Here is a 13,871-nt window from a genome sequence, read left to right on the forward strand (position 1 = left end):
AAAGGCATATCCCCATGAATCAGCGGTATAAATAGAACCGCTTCAGCAGGCTCTGGTGGACCGGTGACTACAAGGGGGATTGGGAAGCGGCCGGCCTTGGCTGGGCATCACCCTCTAAATATAACGATGAGTTTGTTCAGCCTTTGCAGAAGGAAAACGTTTTGCCCATCCTAGAGCGCGACGTCCTTGTCCTCTTTACCGGGGGGAGGGACGGGCGCGGCTTCATCTAGTAAGAACACCTCACCGTTCCCACCCCCAGGTCGTGGGCTGTGACCTTTGCCTTTCGGCCCCAGGAGGGGGGGCCCTCAGTGAGCTCCGCCGAGGATGCGGGGGGTAGGGCGCTCCGCTCGGCCCGCCGCACCCCGGAGCGCGCCAGTCGCGCCCTGAAATTCACTGCCTTCACAAGCCCCCGAGCGCGCCGCGCGTCCCCGAGGCGGGCAGGTCCGAGGGCCCTGGCTTTGCGCCCGGCGCTGCCGCAGCCGCCGCCCGGGCCTGTCCCCGGGAGGCCCGCGCCTCCTCCCCGGCGCTCCGCCCTTGCCCCCCGCCGCTAGCTGTCTGCCCCACGACAGCTGCGCGCCCTCCCGCCGCTGGTGACCCTCTCCGGTGGGGGTGGGGGCCGACGGGGTCAGCCCTCTGGATTCGGGGAGCTCGGGGTGGGGGGAGAGACCAGGTTCGCTGGGGAGCTGGCGGGAGGGGTCGCCCGCCTCCCCTGCCCGGGACGCGGGTGTGACTGCTCCCCCGGTCCTCTCGGGCCCACCACTTGAACACGGCTCCCTCCTCCCTGGAGCCGCACTTGAGGTTCGGGGGTCTGAGCAAAGAACCCGAAGAAGGGGTGAAATGCGGGGCGCACCTCCCCAAGGCCCAGTGCGCGCCCAGCGGCCGGGGGCGGGGCAGGGCGGCGGCGGCGGACAGGTGCAGCCCGGGGCGCAGGCGCACTGGGCACGCCGCGCACGCGGTGGCCCTCGCCGCACGCCAGGCTCTCCGCCGGGCAGCTGGGCGGGGTCGGGGGGGGGGCCGACCAGCGGGGAGACGCTCCATATACGGCTCGGCCCGTGTTACCTGGGCTCGGGCCAGGCCGCTCCTTCTTTGGTCAGCGCGGGGGACCCGGGCGGGGACCCAGGCCGTGAACCGGCTGGGGGAGGGGGCTCTAGTGCCCGACACCCAAATATGGCTCGAGAAGGGAAGCGACATTCCTGCGGGGCGGCGCGGGGGGAGCGCCCGAGGGCTATATAAAACCTGAGCTGGGGGACGAGCGGCCACCGCAGCGCCCGAGCCGGAGAGCAGCAGGTGTAGCCACCCGCCGAGGTAGGCGGGGTCGGGGTGGGGACAGGGGGACGGGGCACCACCGAAGGGAGTCCGGAGAACTCCGGGTAGAGCCCGGCCGACTCACTATATCAGTCCCAGCCGTGCGTCCTCAGTGCTGCGCCTCCGGCCCCAGAGCCACGTGGCGCTTTAAAGAAGAGACAGGAAACCCTCGTCCTTTGGAAACTTCTCCAAATTTATGCCCAGCCCCTTCGGGCTGCTCTCCCTGACGCTTAGTTTGTGCCCAAGTAGATGAAAGGTTTTGCTCTAGTCGTCCCCAGGGCAGTTCCGTCCCAACCGAGCAAAAGGACAGCAAGGGCCACTACCCCCCGGGTTCGCCATCAGGCCCAAGGGCGCCTGGGTTGTGAGTCTGGTGTGTCGTGAGGGTCCGGAATAGGCCATTCGTCCCCGGGTGGAGCGCCCAAGCCCTTCCCACGGCGTCTCCTTTCACCCTCACAGTCGCCCAGTGGGCAGGGATCGCGGACCTTGACCCCCTAGGTGAGACCCCGGAGGTGCGGAGAGGGCGGCACCTGCAGCCAAGGAAGAGAACCCTCGGGGACAGTGTGCCCTGGGTTCCCGGATGGAGAAACGCTCGGTGTGGCCTCCCCCCAGCGCAGGGCCCGGTAGCGAAGCTCGGCCCGGGTGGCATTGATTGCTTCCCCTTCGGGACGGCGCCGGGCTGGGGGCTGGCGGTGTCCATAGGCCCCGGGGGAGGGAGGGCGCTCGCGATGGCGGGGCCTTCCGCCTGACACGCCGAGTGTCTCCACGGCCTTCCCGTCCTTGCAGAAACCAGACACCATGTGTGACGAAGACGAGACCACCGCCCTCGTGTGCGACAATGGCTCCGGCCTGGTGAAAGCCGGCTTCGCCGGCGACGACGCCCCTAGGGCCGTGTTCCCGTCCATCGTGGGCCGCCCTCGCCACCAGGTCAGGCTGCCCGTCCGCGGAGGGAGCTGGGCCGGGTCCCCGCGCAGCCCAGCCCCGCGCCACCCGGAGCCGCGGTAACGAGCGCGTGGTGTCTCCGCTCCGCAGGGCGTCATGGTGGGCATGGGGCAGAAAGACTCCTACGTGGGCGACGAGGCGCAGAGCAAGAGGGGTATCCTGACCCTCAAGTACCCCATCGAGCACGGCATCATCACCAACTGGGACGACATGGAGAAGATCTGGCACCACACCTTCTACAATGAGCTCCGCGTGGCCCCCGAGGAACACCCCACCCTGCTCACCGAGGCCCCCCTCAACCCCAAGGCCAACCGCGAGAAGATGACCCAGATCATGTTTGAGACCTTCAACGTGCCGGCCATGTACGTGGCCATCCAGGCCGTGTTGTCCCTCTACGCCTCCGGCCGTACCACCGGTGAGTGCTCGGGAGCCGCCCCCCCCCCCTTCCCGAGCGCCGGTCACTGACCCGCCGCTCACCCCCGACCCCGCCCCCGCGCAGGCATCGTGCTCGACTCGGGCGACGGCGTCACCCACAACGTGCCCATCTATGAGGGCTACGCGCTGCCGCACGCCATCATGCGCCTGGACCTGGCCGGCCGCGACCTCACCGACTACCTGATGAAGATCCTCACCGAGCGCGGCTACTCTTTCGTGACCACAGGTGCGCTGCGCCCCGGGCTCCCCGGGCGGGCGGGCAGGCGGGCGGCGCGCGGGTCCCCGGGCCCCGCGCTGAGGGCTCCTCTCTCGCCCCGCCGCCCGCAGCCGAGCGCGAGATCGTGCGCGACATCAAGGAGAAGCTGTGCTACGTGGCCCTGGACTTCGAGAACGAGATGGCTACGGCCGCCTCCTCCTCCTCCCTGGAGAAGAGCTACGAGCTGCCCGACGGCCAGGTCATCACCATCGGCAACGAGCGCTTCCGCTGCCCGGAGACGCTCTTCCAGCCCTCGTTTATCGGTGAGCCCCGAGCGCCCGCCCCCCGGCCCCCACCCGCCCCCCGGGCCCCCCGCCCGCCCGCTCACGCTCCTCCCCGTGGCCCCCAGGAATGGAGTCGGCGGGCATCCACGAGACCACCTACAACAGCATCATGAAGTGCGACATCGACATCAGGAAGGACCTGTACGCCAACAACGTCATGTCGGGCGGCACCACCATGTACCCGGGCATCGCCGACCGCATGCAGAAGGAGATCACCGCGCTGGCCCCCAGCACCATGAAGATCAAGGTGGGCGGCGCCCCCCCCCCCCCGCCCCGCTTCCCCGGCCCGCTAGGGGCTCCGGGCCGCGGCCGCGTCCCTGACGGACTGTCACTGTCACTGTCTTGCAGATCATCGCCCCGCCCGAGCGCAAGTACTCCGTGTGGATCGGCGGCTCCATCCTGGCCTCGCTGTCCACCTTCCAGCAGATGTGGATCACCAAGCAGGAGTACGACGAGGCCGGCCCCTCCATCGTCCACCGCAAATGCTTCTAGACGCCTCCCCGACAGCCACCACTTCTCCCCAGGACGACGAATCCGCTCGCGGCGCAGGCGGCTGACCTCGAGCTACCGCGCGGCAACTGCTGCTCTCCAACCACCTGCGCTGCTGCCGCCGCAAGCCGACACAGTGTTTGTAGCGTGTACATACATTAACTTATTTACCTCATTTTGTTATTTGTAAAACGAAGACCTGTGGAAGGAAATGGAAAACTTGAAGCATTAAACTCAGCCGTTCTGTTATGCTGCGTAAAGTTGTCTGTTGTGTTTATTTGCGGGGGCGGGGAGCGGCCGGGGGCGGGGAGGAAGAGGGACCCCATCTTCCTCCATCACTTTGCCCAATACTCCGAATGAGTGCACGCCTTTCAAGCCCGTGAGTTAAGTCTTCCCCTGCTCACGGCTCTCCCCTCTGGCTCAGATCCATTCCCCAGACTGGCAGGCGCGCCGTGACCCGACTTGACCTTCGGGCGCGTCCGGCTCTGCACTGCGCTCGGGTCGGCGGCGGCGCTGGGGCCGCGCGCGGGTGGCCGGGGGACGCCGCAGGCAGGGCGCTGACCGTGGTGCTGGGCCCGGGGGCCGCCCCGCAGCGCGCACCTCCGCTCCGCCCGCGGCGGGCGTGGCCTTACAGAATCCGGCTTCCCTCCGGAATCTGCGATCTAACTGAAAGGGCTGTGTTCATTTGTAAGTGAAGGTAACCACTTCCCTTCCCGATTGGGAAGTCCTTTGCTTCGTACCAGGTGATGGTGGCATAAAGAAGCGCCCTTTCCAGGGTGGGGCGGGGGAGGAGCGGCGCTCAGAGGTGGGAGGAGGGCGAGGAAGGACCAAGTGAACGCTCCAATAGAAGGACAGCGCATCCTAGGCGGGGAAGGGCACTGGGGGCGGGCCAGCAAGGAGATGCGTGCAGGGAAGGGAGCCCAGATGGTGCTGAAGAAGAGGAGGTCAGCATGAGAGAAGGAGCAACCCTACTTCACTCCCGCAGTGTCTGAAAGGCACGGAACATAGTAACAGTTCGCATTTCTATGAGGGAACACTGCATCTACATATTTTAAAGTAGCCTAGTGTTTCCCAGTCAAGACTTTCCGGAAAAAAAGTGGTCCCTATAAATGAAAGAGATTCTGACTCAAAGAAGGTAATACACTCATTCAGAAATAAGTTTGTAAGTAGAATTAACAACATAGCTTGTGTTATATGCCACTTTGCCATCTGTTTATTCCCTCCTGTTACGTACAGCCTATTGAGAAGCTTCCGAAATCATTGAAGCCTCCAAGGTAGGAATACTGCCAAATCCAGATATCAAGAGAATCATCATTCAGTAGAACTTAAGATTTTAATAAAACAAGTATACGATACCAAATCCACTGAAAACCAGGCATTCATCCACCCAGGAGGGATAAAGGTTAAAAATGGGCTAAATTCTAGTCCTTCAGAGGTACCCAGCTTTCATGGATAATAGTACATTTACACAGGCATATCTGAGCAAACAACACACACACAGCCTGAATAATTCGTGTAGCCAACAGCTGGGAAACAACGTCAGAATTACATGAGTCAGCTAACCCGCATGTTAAATCTTTTTTAACCAAAACCCCAGATCTCTTAATTAGGATTTAAGTAAGATATTTAAGGAGGTAATGACCCATTTCTCCTGTGATCATAATCATCAAATGCCTGAGAGAAGTTTTCAATATAATTTGTAGCATTTCCTTCTGCCCCACCTTTGACGTTGTTCTTCTACTGAAAACATGTGCAAAAATTAGGACTTGTGTGGTTTCACTGGAAGTGTGCCACATGACCTTTTCTCTTCTGGTTCTTCTCTAAAAAGAAACAAGCATCACACATTTCATTGGTGTTCTGTATCTTTCCTGCTCTCCTAGTAGGTTGTGATTATAGGTATTTGGTAAATTGTGTTACCTATATTAGGCCTGAAAGAAGATTTTTGGTGTGCTGTAGTAAAGAATTACATATATATATATATATATGACATATATTATATATTATGTATATATAATGAATGTATAATTATATGCATATATAATTAATGTATAATTATATGTATATGTAATTATATACATTTTAATATAATTATATATAATTTTATGTGTATATATAAAATATATATAAACACACACACACACTGTATATAGAGTGTATATAGTGTGTATAGAGATATACACATGTTTGTGCTGGGTGAGGAGAGCCCCCAGCAGCTCTAAGTGTGTTTGCAGTATGAAGAAGCGAGAAGCTCCTGTGTGACAGCAGTGTACTTGGCACTAGAGGGGATAATGTTACGGCTAATTTCCCGCTGAAAAGCCATCTCAGAGAATCAATTTTTGGAGCTGTGAGAGAATTGAAAGCAGCAAAAAAAATTTCCCCACCCATCACTTATGGTGTGTTTCCTTAGACCTGGTAGGTCTTATCAGGGATCTAACTGCAGTTATTTCATTCTCTCAAAAGCTCATTAAATAGCCGTAATTTTTTTTTTGCACCAAATCTATATTGCTAGTGCCCAGTTGAAGGAAGAAGGGACAAAGAAGAAAATGGGAAGAGAGGCTGTGTCAGGATTAAAAAGAAAGATTAGGCTGAGTGGGAAAAATAAAAGGATCTGGGATTGGGGTACAGCCTAGGCTTTATAATTTAAACCTTTGGGAGCTAGAATTAGACCATGGAATATCAGGGTACCTCCCAGCTGTTTAGTCCCCTGAACTGTCACCCCAGATTTGGCAGAACACTAAGGGGTTAATGAAATATTTTATTGCCCATCTACTATGTGCCAGGGGTACGGAGAAGGCTAAGATGTGGTTCCCATCCTGGGAGTTCAGTGTCATGACCCCCGCCATCACCAGGCACTTATGCCTTGACTCCGATCACCGCACAGCCTGTTGGAGGAGCTGGCTGGGATGGTCCTGGTCCAGGGGCGGGTGCGGGCCCACCCCGGACCATGACCGTCGGATGCTGTGGGTATCTGGCTGCTTTGCACTCGCCACCACCAGGCCGGCTTCCCTCCCGCACAGCATTGTTTTCTGACGAGGCTGGATGGTTCCAGATATAGATTCTTATAGGGAAACATCCATCATTGTGCTGGGGAAGGCCTGCCCGCCCCTGGCCTTGGGGACACAGACTACTGCTGCCTCTCACCTGGCAGTGCCTCTGCCCTGAGAACAAGAGTCAGAATGGGCTCAGGCCACAGACCAGCCCTGCCCCTGAGGGCACTCACGTGGCCAGCCCACCTGCCTGCCTTCCTCCCTTTCCTTCTTGCCTCATTTCTGTCGCTTACATTTCCTCTCTGCCCTGCACTGTCCTTGGAAGTCACCCCCTTTTGCACTGTCGCTATGTCACAGTCCTTTTGGGGAGTTCCCACAAGCTGATGCGCCGTGTCTGACCTCAGCTCAGAGAGAAGCCGAGAAGACCTGGTGTGATGGCGCGCTGGTGAGGTGGGCAGCGTGGCGGGTCCCAGGGCTCCGGGTCCACCTGCGTCCTTATCACCCACAGCCAGAGCCACTCCCCCCAGCAGGCCATGGGCTGCACCTCCCAGAAGGGGCACAGACGGCAAAGGCAGCTGGAGGTTAGCTGATGTGAATGAGGAATGGGGGCCCCTCATTAAGGGTGGCCCTTTCACCGGGTGCAGGAGCCCTGAGCCTTCTGACTGACTCTGCCCCTGCTTGTCAGTTTCTTAATGGCTTATCCTGATGGAGCAGGACTCTAAGGGGTCTTCATAGAACAGAAACGCCCCCCTCTATGTCCTCTGCCTGCCTCTTGTCTGTAGAAAAACTTTAGCCAAAGAATAAATTTATTCAGAGAAGTGAGAAAATGCAGAAGCAAAGAAAAGCAGTCAAACAAAAATAATAGTAATTTAGTCATTAAACAAAGTCAAGGATTTTAGTTCCTCCTCAAGAGTTCTAGATAATATTCTGAGCCATATCCTGTGAGCTACCCTGTAGATATTGAAACTCCCACCAGGTGGAAGAAGTTAACTACATGATGACCAGACTGTAGCCATGACATAAGCTGCCACAATTCCCAGAACTGGCCTCAAAGAAAGGGGACCAAACCGACCCTGGAACTGAAGGCTCACTGATCAAGCTGACACTGATCAGACCACCACATGACCAATTTCGAGATGACGGTCAGAGCTGGCTGTGCTGTTGCTGCATGTAGCCCCCTCCCTCTGTCTATTCACCCCTGAAACTCCCCTTTAAAAGCTCTTGCCCTCTGATTGGCAGGGGAGAATTGGCCTTTGGACATGAGTCCACCTTCTCCCCAGGTTGCCAGCCTCCAGAGTAAAGCAAACTTTCCTTTCTACCAACACTTGCCTCTCAAATATTAGCTTTCGAGTGATGAGCAGCCAGAGCTGAGTTCAGTAGCACTGATGCTGAACAGTTTCCGGGGGTGGTGATTGAGTGAAAGAAAGACTGAGATGTGCAAAGGTGATGTTGGTGGTTCTCAGGGCTGTCCGTAGAATCAGGATTGCCTTTCCTGTGACAATCATTGGGGTTTCCTAAACCTTATCACCACGTGGAGAGTTCTGGTCACTGGAGATGGACTTGGGAGTAGAAGTTTCTCTACATCATGGGCCAAGGGTGGCCGTAGCACCCCTGGATCCTTGTTCACCCCATCTTTCCTAGTTTCCTTCATGGGACCTGTATTAAGTTCCTGTAACAAATTACCACAAACTGGGTGGCTTAAAACAACAGGAATTATTTTTTTCCACAGTTCTGGGGGCTAGAACTCCAAAATCAAGGCAGGGTTGTCGGCACTTGAGGCCTCTCTCCTTGGCTTGCAGATGCCATCTTGTCCCTGTGTCTGCACGTCCTCTTCCCTCTCTTCATGTCTGTGCCCACATTCCTCCTTATAGGACACCAGTCATGTTGGATTAAGGCCCACCCTAAAGACTCTGTTCTAATTACTCCTGTAAAGGCCCTGTCTCCAAATACAGTCACATTCTGAGGTCCTGGGGGTTAGGACTTCAACATATGAATTTGGGGTGGTGGTGACACAATTCAGCCCACAATAGGGACAACAATTTAACCCACTAAAGTAACTAAGAGGCCACTAGTAACAATTCATTTTAATAGTCCATGCATCTCTTATGTTAATATTGTGTCTTATGTTATATGAAGAACTTTCACATACATTAGCTCATTTTATCTTATAAGGTAGCTAGGATAGGGATTATTGCTCTACTTTCATAAATGATAACAGTGAGGCCTCAAGACTGAGTGACTTGCCTAAGTTTATAAACTTAGTTTATAAATTAGTAAAAGTGGCAGAGGAAAGGCTTTAACTTGTAACTTTTGACTCTATTCTTTTATTTTCAGTTTTGATGTACCCTTATATTTTATATACATTTCTTGTAAACAGCATAAGGCTGAATAGTTTTCCCAGCCTGATAATTTTGTCTTTTAATTGAGACACTTTGTCCATTTATATTCAATGTGATTACTAAGCATGTTTGCGTTTAAATCTATCATTTTATTTTGTACTATTAGTCCAGCCTGTTCAAAGTCTAAAATTAATCAATACTTTTACTTTCCTTGGACAACACAAGACCCTTGTACCCCAAAGAAATAAAAGCAGGGACTCAAAGAGGTATTTGCACACCCATGTTCATAGCAGCATTATCCCAATAGGCAAAAGGTGGAAGCAGCCCAAGTGTCTGTTAATGGACGAACAGATAAAATGTGGTGTATATGTACAATGAAATATTATTCACTCTTAAAAAGGAAGGAGATTCTGACCCATGCTACAACATGGATGAGTCTGAAGACATTATAGTAAGTGAAATAAGCCAGTCACAAAAGGACAAATACTGTATGATTCCACTTATATGAGGTGGAATATCTGGGAGTGGGATGGATATTGAGAAGTGGCATGAGGGAACTTTTTGGAATTATGGAAATGTTCTGTATCTTGATAAAGGATTGGGTTACAAAGATCAGATTCAGTGACTGTACAATTAAGATTTGTGCATTTCATTTTGTGTACATTTTAATCAAAAGAAAAAATTGCAGGCAAAATGTAAGATGTCAGAACTTCTGATACCCTCTACATTAAAAAAGTTTTTTTTTAAATTAAAAAAAATTTTTTTTTGTATTTTTCATTTTAGGGGGTTTATCTGAATTGCATTGTGGGTAATTTCCTTCCATTGATCTTCCAATTTACTAATTCTCCCTTTAAATTACTTGATCTATTGTTAAACCCTTTTGCTCAGTTTTAAATTTCTGGTATTGAATTCTTAACTTTTAGAAAATTTTAGAAATTATTTTATTTTCAAATTAACTAGATCACATTTTTATAGTTTTCTGCTTCCTGTGGATATTTGTTAGCTTGTCTCTTACTTCTTTCATAGAGCAAGCATAGTTTTTTAATAATATGAATCTAATAATCCTAGTGGCTGAAGTCTTGGAGTTTATTTCTATTACCCATTGTTCTGGTTCATACTCACAGTACCTTTTTCCATGTGTACTTGACAGTGTCGTGTTCACTGTCTTTGAAGAATTATTTCTGGGACACTTGGAAACCCATAATAAAGGTGACTCTCTCAGGAAAGGACTTGTATTTGCTTCTGCCAGGGATCTCCTAGGATACCACTAATCTGAGATGATGGTAAACTAAATCCACAGCCTGAGGTCTCTTGGTCCCCCCAGATGAGATGGGTTGCAAATACGTGTGAGAACTCAGCCTGAGTTTACAATTTCCCAGGAATCTGCACCCCACGCCACTACCACGCACTCGGTACCAGGGCCACTTGCCTGTCCGATCCTCGAGTGTCGGTGTGGGGCAGGGCTTACCCCTGGCTCACTCCTTCACGCTTCCCCGTGGTGTAACCCTCAGTGTCCCAGCTTCACGAGGGAGGCATCAAGCTTTGCAAAGCTGTTAAACCCCAAGTGCAAGGTAACTGAGATAAGCAAACACTCTCGGGGCAAGAGATGTTTCTAGAATCACTGTCCTGCTGGTTCCCCTCAGATTTTGCCCTGGTAATTCTTTACTATCTTGTCAACTCTTCGGTGCTTGTAAGATGTTCAAAATACTTGATCTGGCTTTTTAGTTGTTTTCCACAGGAGTGTTGTTCCAAGAACTCAGCCTATTATATTCCCTAAAAATAGAACTCAACATCTTTCACGGTGCAGGCCTGGCTTTAGCCACCCTTGAAACACAGCTCAAATCTCACACATGGGCTTAAGGAATTTTGCCCCAAATTCTGTTGCCTTATTTTAAAGCTGTTATATTTTCCCTGGGCCTAAAAATACACTGGGTCTGAAAATTCCCCAGGATAACAGGGCACCAGCTGGGAGACAGAGCTGCCTGGAGCCCTTCAGCCCAATGTTAAAATGTGCCCTGTGTCAGCAGGGACCCATTGGACCAGGGAAAAAATGAAGGACAAAAGGACAAAGCAACTCAGTCAAAGTGATAAATCACCACGATGGTTTCTGTAGGGGGGAATGATAGGTGATTTTTTCTGCCTTTTTTATACTTCATTATTCTTTTCAACTTTATTTTTTTCAAGATATAAGTATTATGTTAATATTAAAAATACTTAAGTGAAAAATGAAAAAATAAATAGAGAAGAAAAGGCCCCTCTAGGCCCTCAGCCCTGAATGGTATTTCCAGCAGCAGAGATGAGTTTGGGCAGATCCATTTGCAGCCACGTGGGTGGCGGGAGGTGGGGACATGGAGACGGGGGTCGGAGAACAGCTGTGTCAAGCATGATCCCAAGGTGGTCCCCACTGAAAGGACTCAATTGCTCCTTTCATTTCTCCCGTCTGAGCTCCAGAGGCATCCTGAGTGAGCTGGGCAGATGGCACTGGGAAGAGCATCTCTGGGTTCCAGCCCTGGCTCAGCGGAGGACGTTGGTCTCCATCGCTAACAGGAGGGGGAAGCCCTGCTCTAGGTGGTCCCCGTTCCTCTGACAGTCTGTGATCCCGCCCCCGCCCCACTCCTCCTGCTCAGGACCCCTGGGAGAGGAAGGGGAGGCTGTTGAGAAGCCCCTCAGGATGCAGGACAAGGGGATGAGCAAAGAGAAGGGGAGACGCCAGTGCTATAAAGAGTTTCTCCATATCCAGGTTCCCTTTGAAGTTCTGAGAAGGCTCTGTTTACACTTTGCCCTTCCTAAGCCAGAGCGCCCACAGTTCTGCCTCCCCTCCCCCTCCCGCCCGGTCCATTCATCAGCGCGCATTTACTGAGCGTCTCTTCTATTGTAGGCACGGGAGACACTACATGGAATAACCAGACTGCACTTGAACTTCTCCAGTAAATGCTTAAAAAGGATGCCTACCATGCTTACCCTCTGTCTTTGGAAGGTTCTCTGGAATCTAGGTTTTCCTCTGAGTTTCATCTCCGGCCTCTAGTGCCGGTGCAGGGCAGGGAGGCCCGTGTGCTGGGGTCACCAGGGACGCCCAGAGCCTCCCCTGGGAGGAGCTGTGTAGTGATTTCTTCCTACGCTGCCCTGGTGGTGGAGGCCAGGAATTTGAAAGCTGGGGATCTCAGCACCTCTGAAATTACAGGGCGTCTCTCACTGACATGAGAGCAAGCGCAGTGGTCCGGCCTGGCCAGGTTGGAGCCCTCCCAGCCAGCCCTTCCTCAAGTCTCTGCGCCCCCGGGCACTTCCCTTGCTGCACCCCAGTCCCAGCCCTGCACTGGGTGGTCATATTTTTCCCAAAGGGCAATCCAGGCAATTTGAAGCAAACAGATTTGTTCCCAGCCACACGAGAACACAGGGTTGTGGTTCACAGCCAGGGAAGTGTCCTTTTTCTCCACCGTCTTCCTGGTTATCCAAGGACGCAGGTGTGGGGCCGTGCTTCCCTCAGCTGGAGGAGCCAAGACATCCAACATCTAGTCTTGATTATTCTTTTTTTTTAAAAAAAAATTATTTATTTATTTGGTTGCACCAGGTCTTAGTTGCGGCTCGCGGGCTCCTTAGTCACGGCATGCGAACTCAGTTGCAGCATGCATGTGGGATCTAGTTCCCTGACCAGGGATCGAACCTGGGCTCCCTGCGTTGGGAGCGTGTAGGTTTGGGTCTTTGTTGCTGTGTGCGGGCTTTCTCTAGTTGTGGCAAGTGGGGGCTACTCTTCATCGCAGTGCGTGGGCTTCTCGTTGCGGTAGCTTCTCTTGTTGCGGAGCACGGGCTCTAGGGCGCAGGCTTCAGTAGTTGTGGCTCGCGGGCTCCAGAGCACTGGCTCAGTAGTTGTGGCACACAGGCTTAGTTGCTCTGCGGCATGTGGGATCTTCTTGGACCAGGGATCAAGCCTGTGTCTCCTGCATTGGCAGGCAGATTCTCAATCACTGCGCCACCAGGGAAGTCCCTAGTCTTGATTATCCTTTGGCTCATTTTCCAAAAGCACCCAGAACTCTGTCACTCCACTCTTGCCCTGCTCGTTGGCACACCTGCAGCTATAAGTTTGCTGATTTACTCAACAAACTTTTACTGGGCACCTACTATGTGCAGGCACCGTGCTGAGAGACAAGGAGGCCAGCCGAAGAGTCCGGGTCTCAGCCTCAGGGAGCCCTCAGTGCAGAGTGGGAAACAGAATTCATCAACAACAATGCAAGCCTGTCCATTTAGCATGGGCTGCAAGAGAGGCGTGGGGTGTGACAGTATAGAAGAAGCCAAGGGGGGTGGGCTCCTGAGCCAGGGCGGTCGAGGTCCTTTGAAGGTGAGTAGGCAGCAGCAGGTGAAGTGGGGAGGCTGGAGGTTCGTGGCCTGCGGAAAGCTGGGTGTGGCGGGGTGGGGATGGGGGAGGGTGGTGGGCAGAGAGGATGCAGGGGGAGGCAGACCCAGCCTGAAGACCCTCCACCGCTGAGGGTATATTTTTTCTTTATTCTAAGAGCAGTGGAAAGCCATGGAACTGTTCTAAGCAGAGACAGAGAGAGAGAGAGAGTGAAGCTGCCTTGCTGGGGCAGGAGGGGGCCTCCAGGGCGCCTCTCGGGTCTCTGACTCACCTGCTCACTGAAACGGGCACCGGAGCTTGGGAGCTGCGGCTGGTGTGGCAGCCAGGCAGGTGGGTGGTCCCAGGCAGGAGGGGGGCAGAGCAGTCCTGGCCCTGAAGGGGTGCAGCCTGGGCTCTGAGGCGGCAGTGTGACATGGGCTGCAGCCTCTCACTTCCTCTCATTCCATTCCCACCTTGGAGCTGGCCGGGTACTGGAATGTTCTCTATAGA

The 13,871-nt window shown here is 53.6% G+C and overlaps 1 protein-coding gene across 1 annotated transcript; it reads left to right on the top strand.

Annotated features, from left to right (window-relative positions):
- Nucleotides 1-1,243: 1,243 nt before the first annotated feature.
- Nucleotides 1,244-3,968, top strand: ACTA1 (actin alpha 1, skeletal muscle). Its single transcript, XM_068547652.1, has 7 exons — nucleotides 1,244-1,305; nucleotides 2,089-2,229; nucleotides 2,335-2,659; nucleotides 2,744-2,905; nucleotides 3,007-3,198; nucleotides 3,285-3,466; nucleotides 3,568-3,968. Exons 2-7 carry the CDS (start codon nucleotides 2,101-2,103, stop codon nucleotides 3,709-3,711), a joined length of 1,134 nt encoding a protein of 377 aa, XP_068403753.1. The 5' UTR covers nucleotides 1,244-1,305; nucleotides 2,089-2,100; the 3' UTR covers nucleotides 3,712-3,968.
- Nucleotides 3,969-13,871: the final 9,903 nt, after the last annotated feature.

The sequence above is a fragment of the Eschrichtius robustus genome, chromosome 7 (genome assembly GCF_028021215.1).
Source record: "Eschrichtius robustus isolate mEscRob2 chromosome 7, mEscRob2.pri, whole genome shotgun sequence".
Classification (NCBI taxonomy): Eukaryota; Metazoa; Chordata; class Mammalia; order Artiodactyla; family Eschrichtiidae; genus Eschrichtius; species Eschrichtius robustus.

Bases quoted from the DNA above. Each gene is read 5' to 3' on its own strand.
- ACTA1 (XM_068547652.1), top strand. From the start codon at position 2,101: ATGTGTGACGAAGACGAGACCACCGCCCTCGTGTGCGACAATGGCTCC. The intron at 2,906-3,006 runs GTGCGCTGCGCC...CGCCGCCCGCAG, and splicing joins CTACTCTTTCGTGACCACAG to CCGAGCGCGAGATCGTGCGC. The intron at 3,199-3,284 runs GTGAGCCCCGAG...CGTGGCCCCCAG, and splicing joins CTTCCAGCCCTCGTTTATCG to GAATGGAGTCGGCGGGCATC.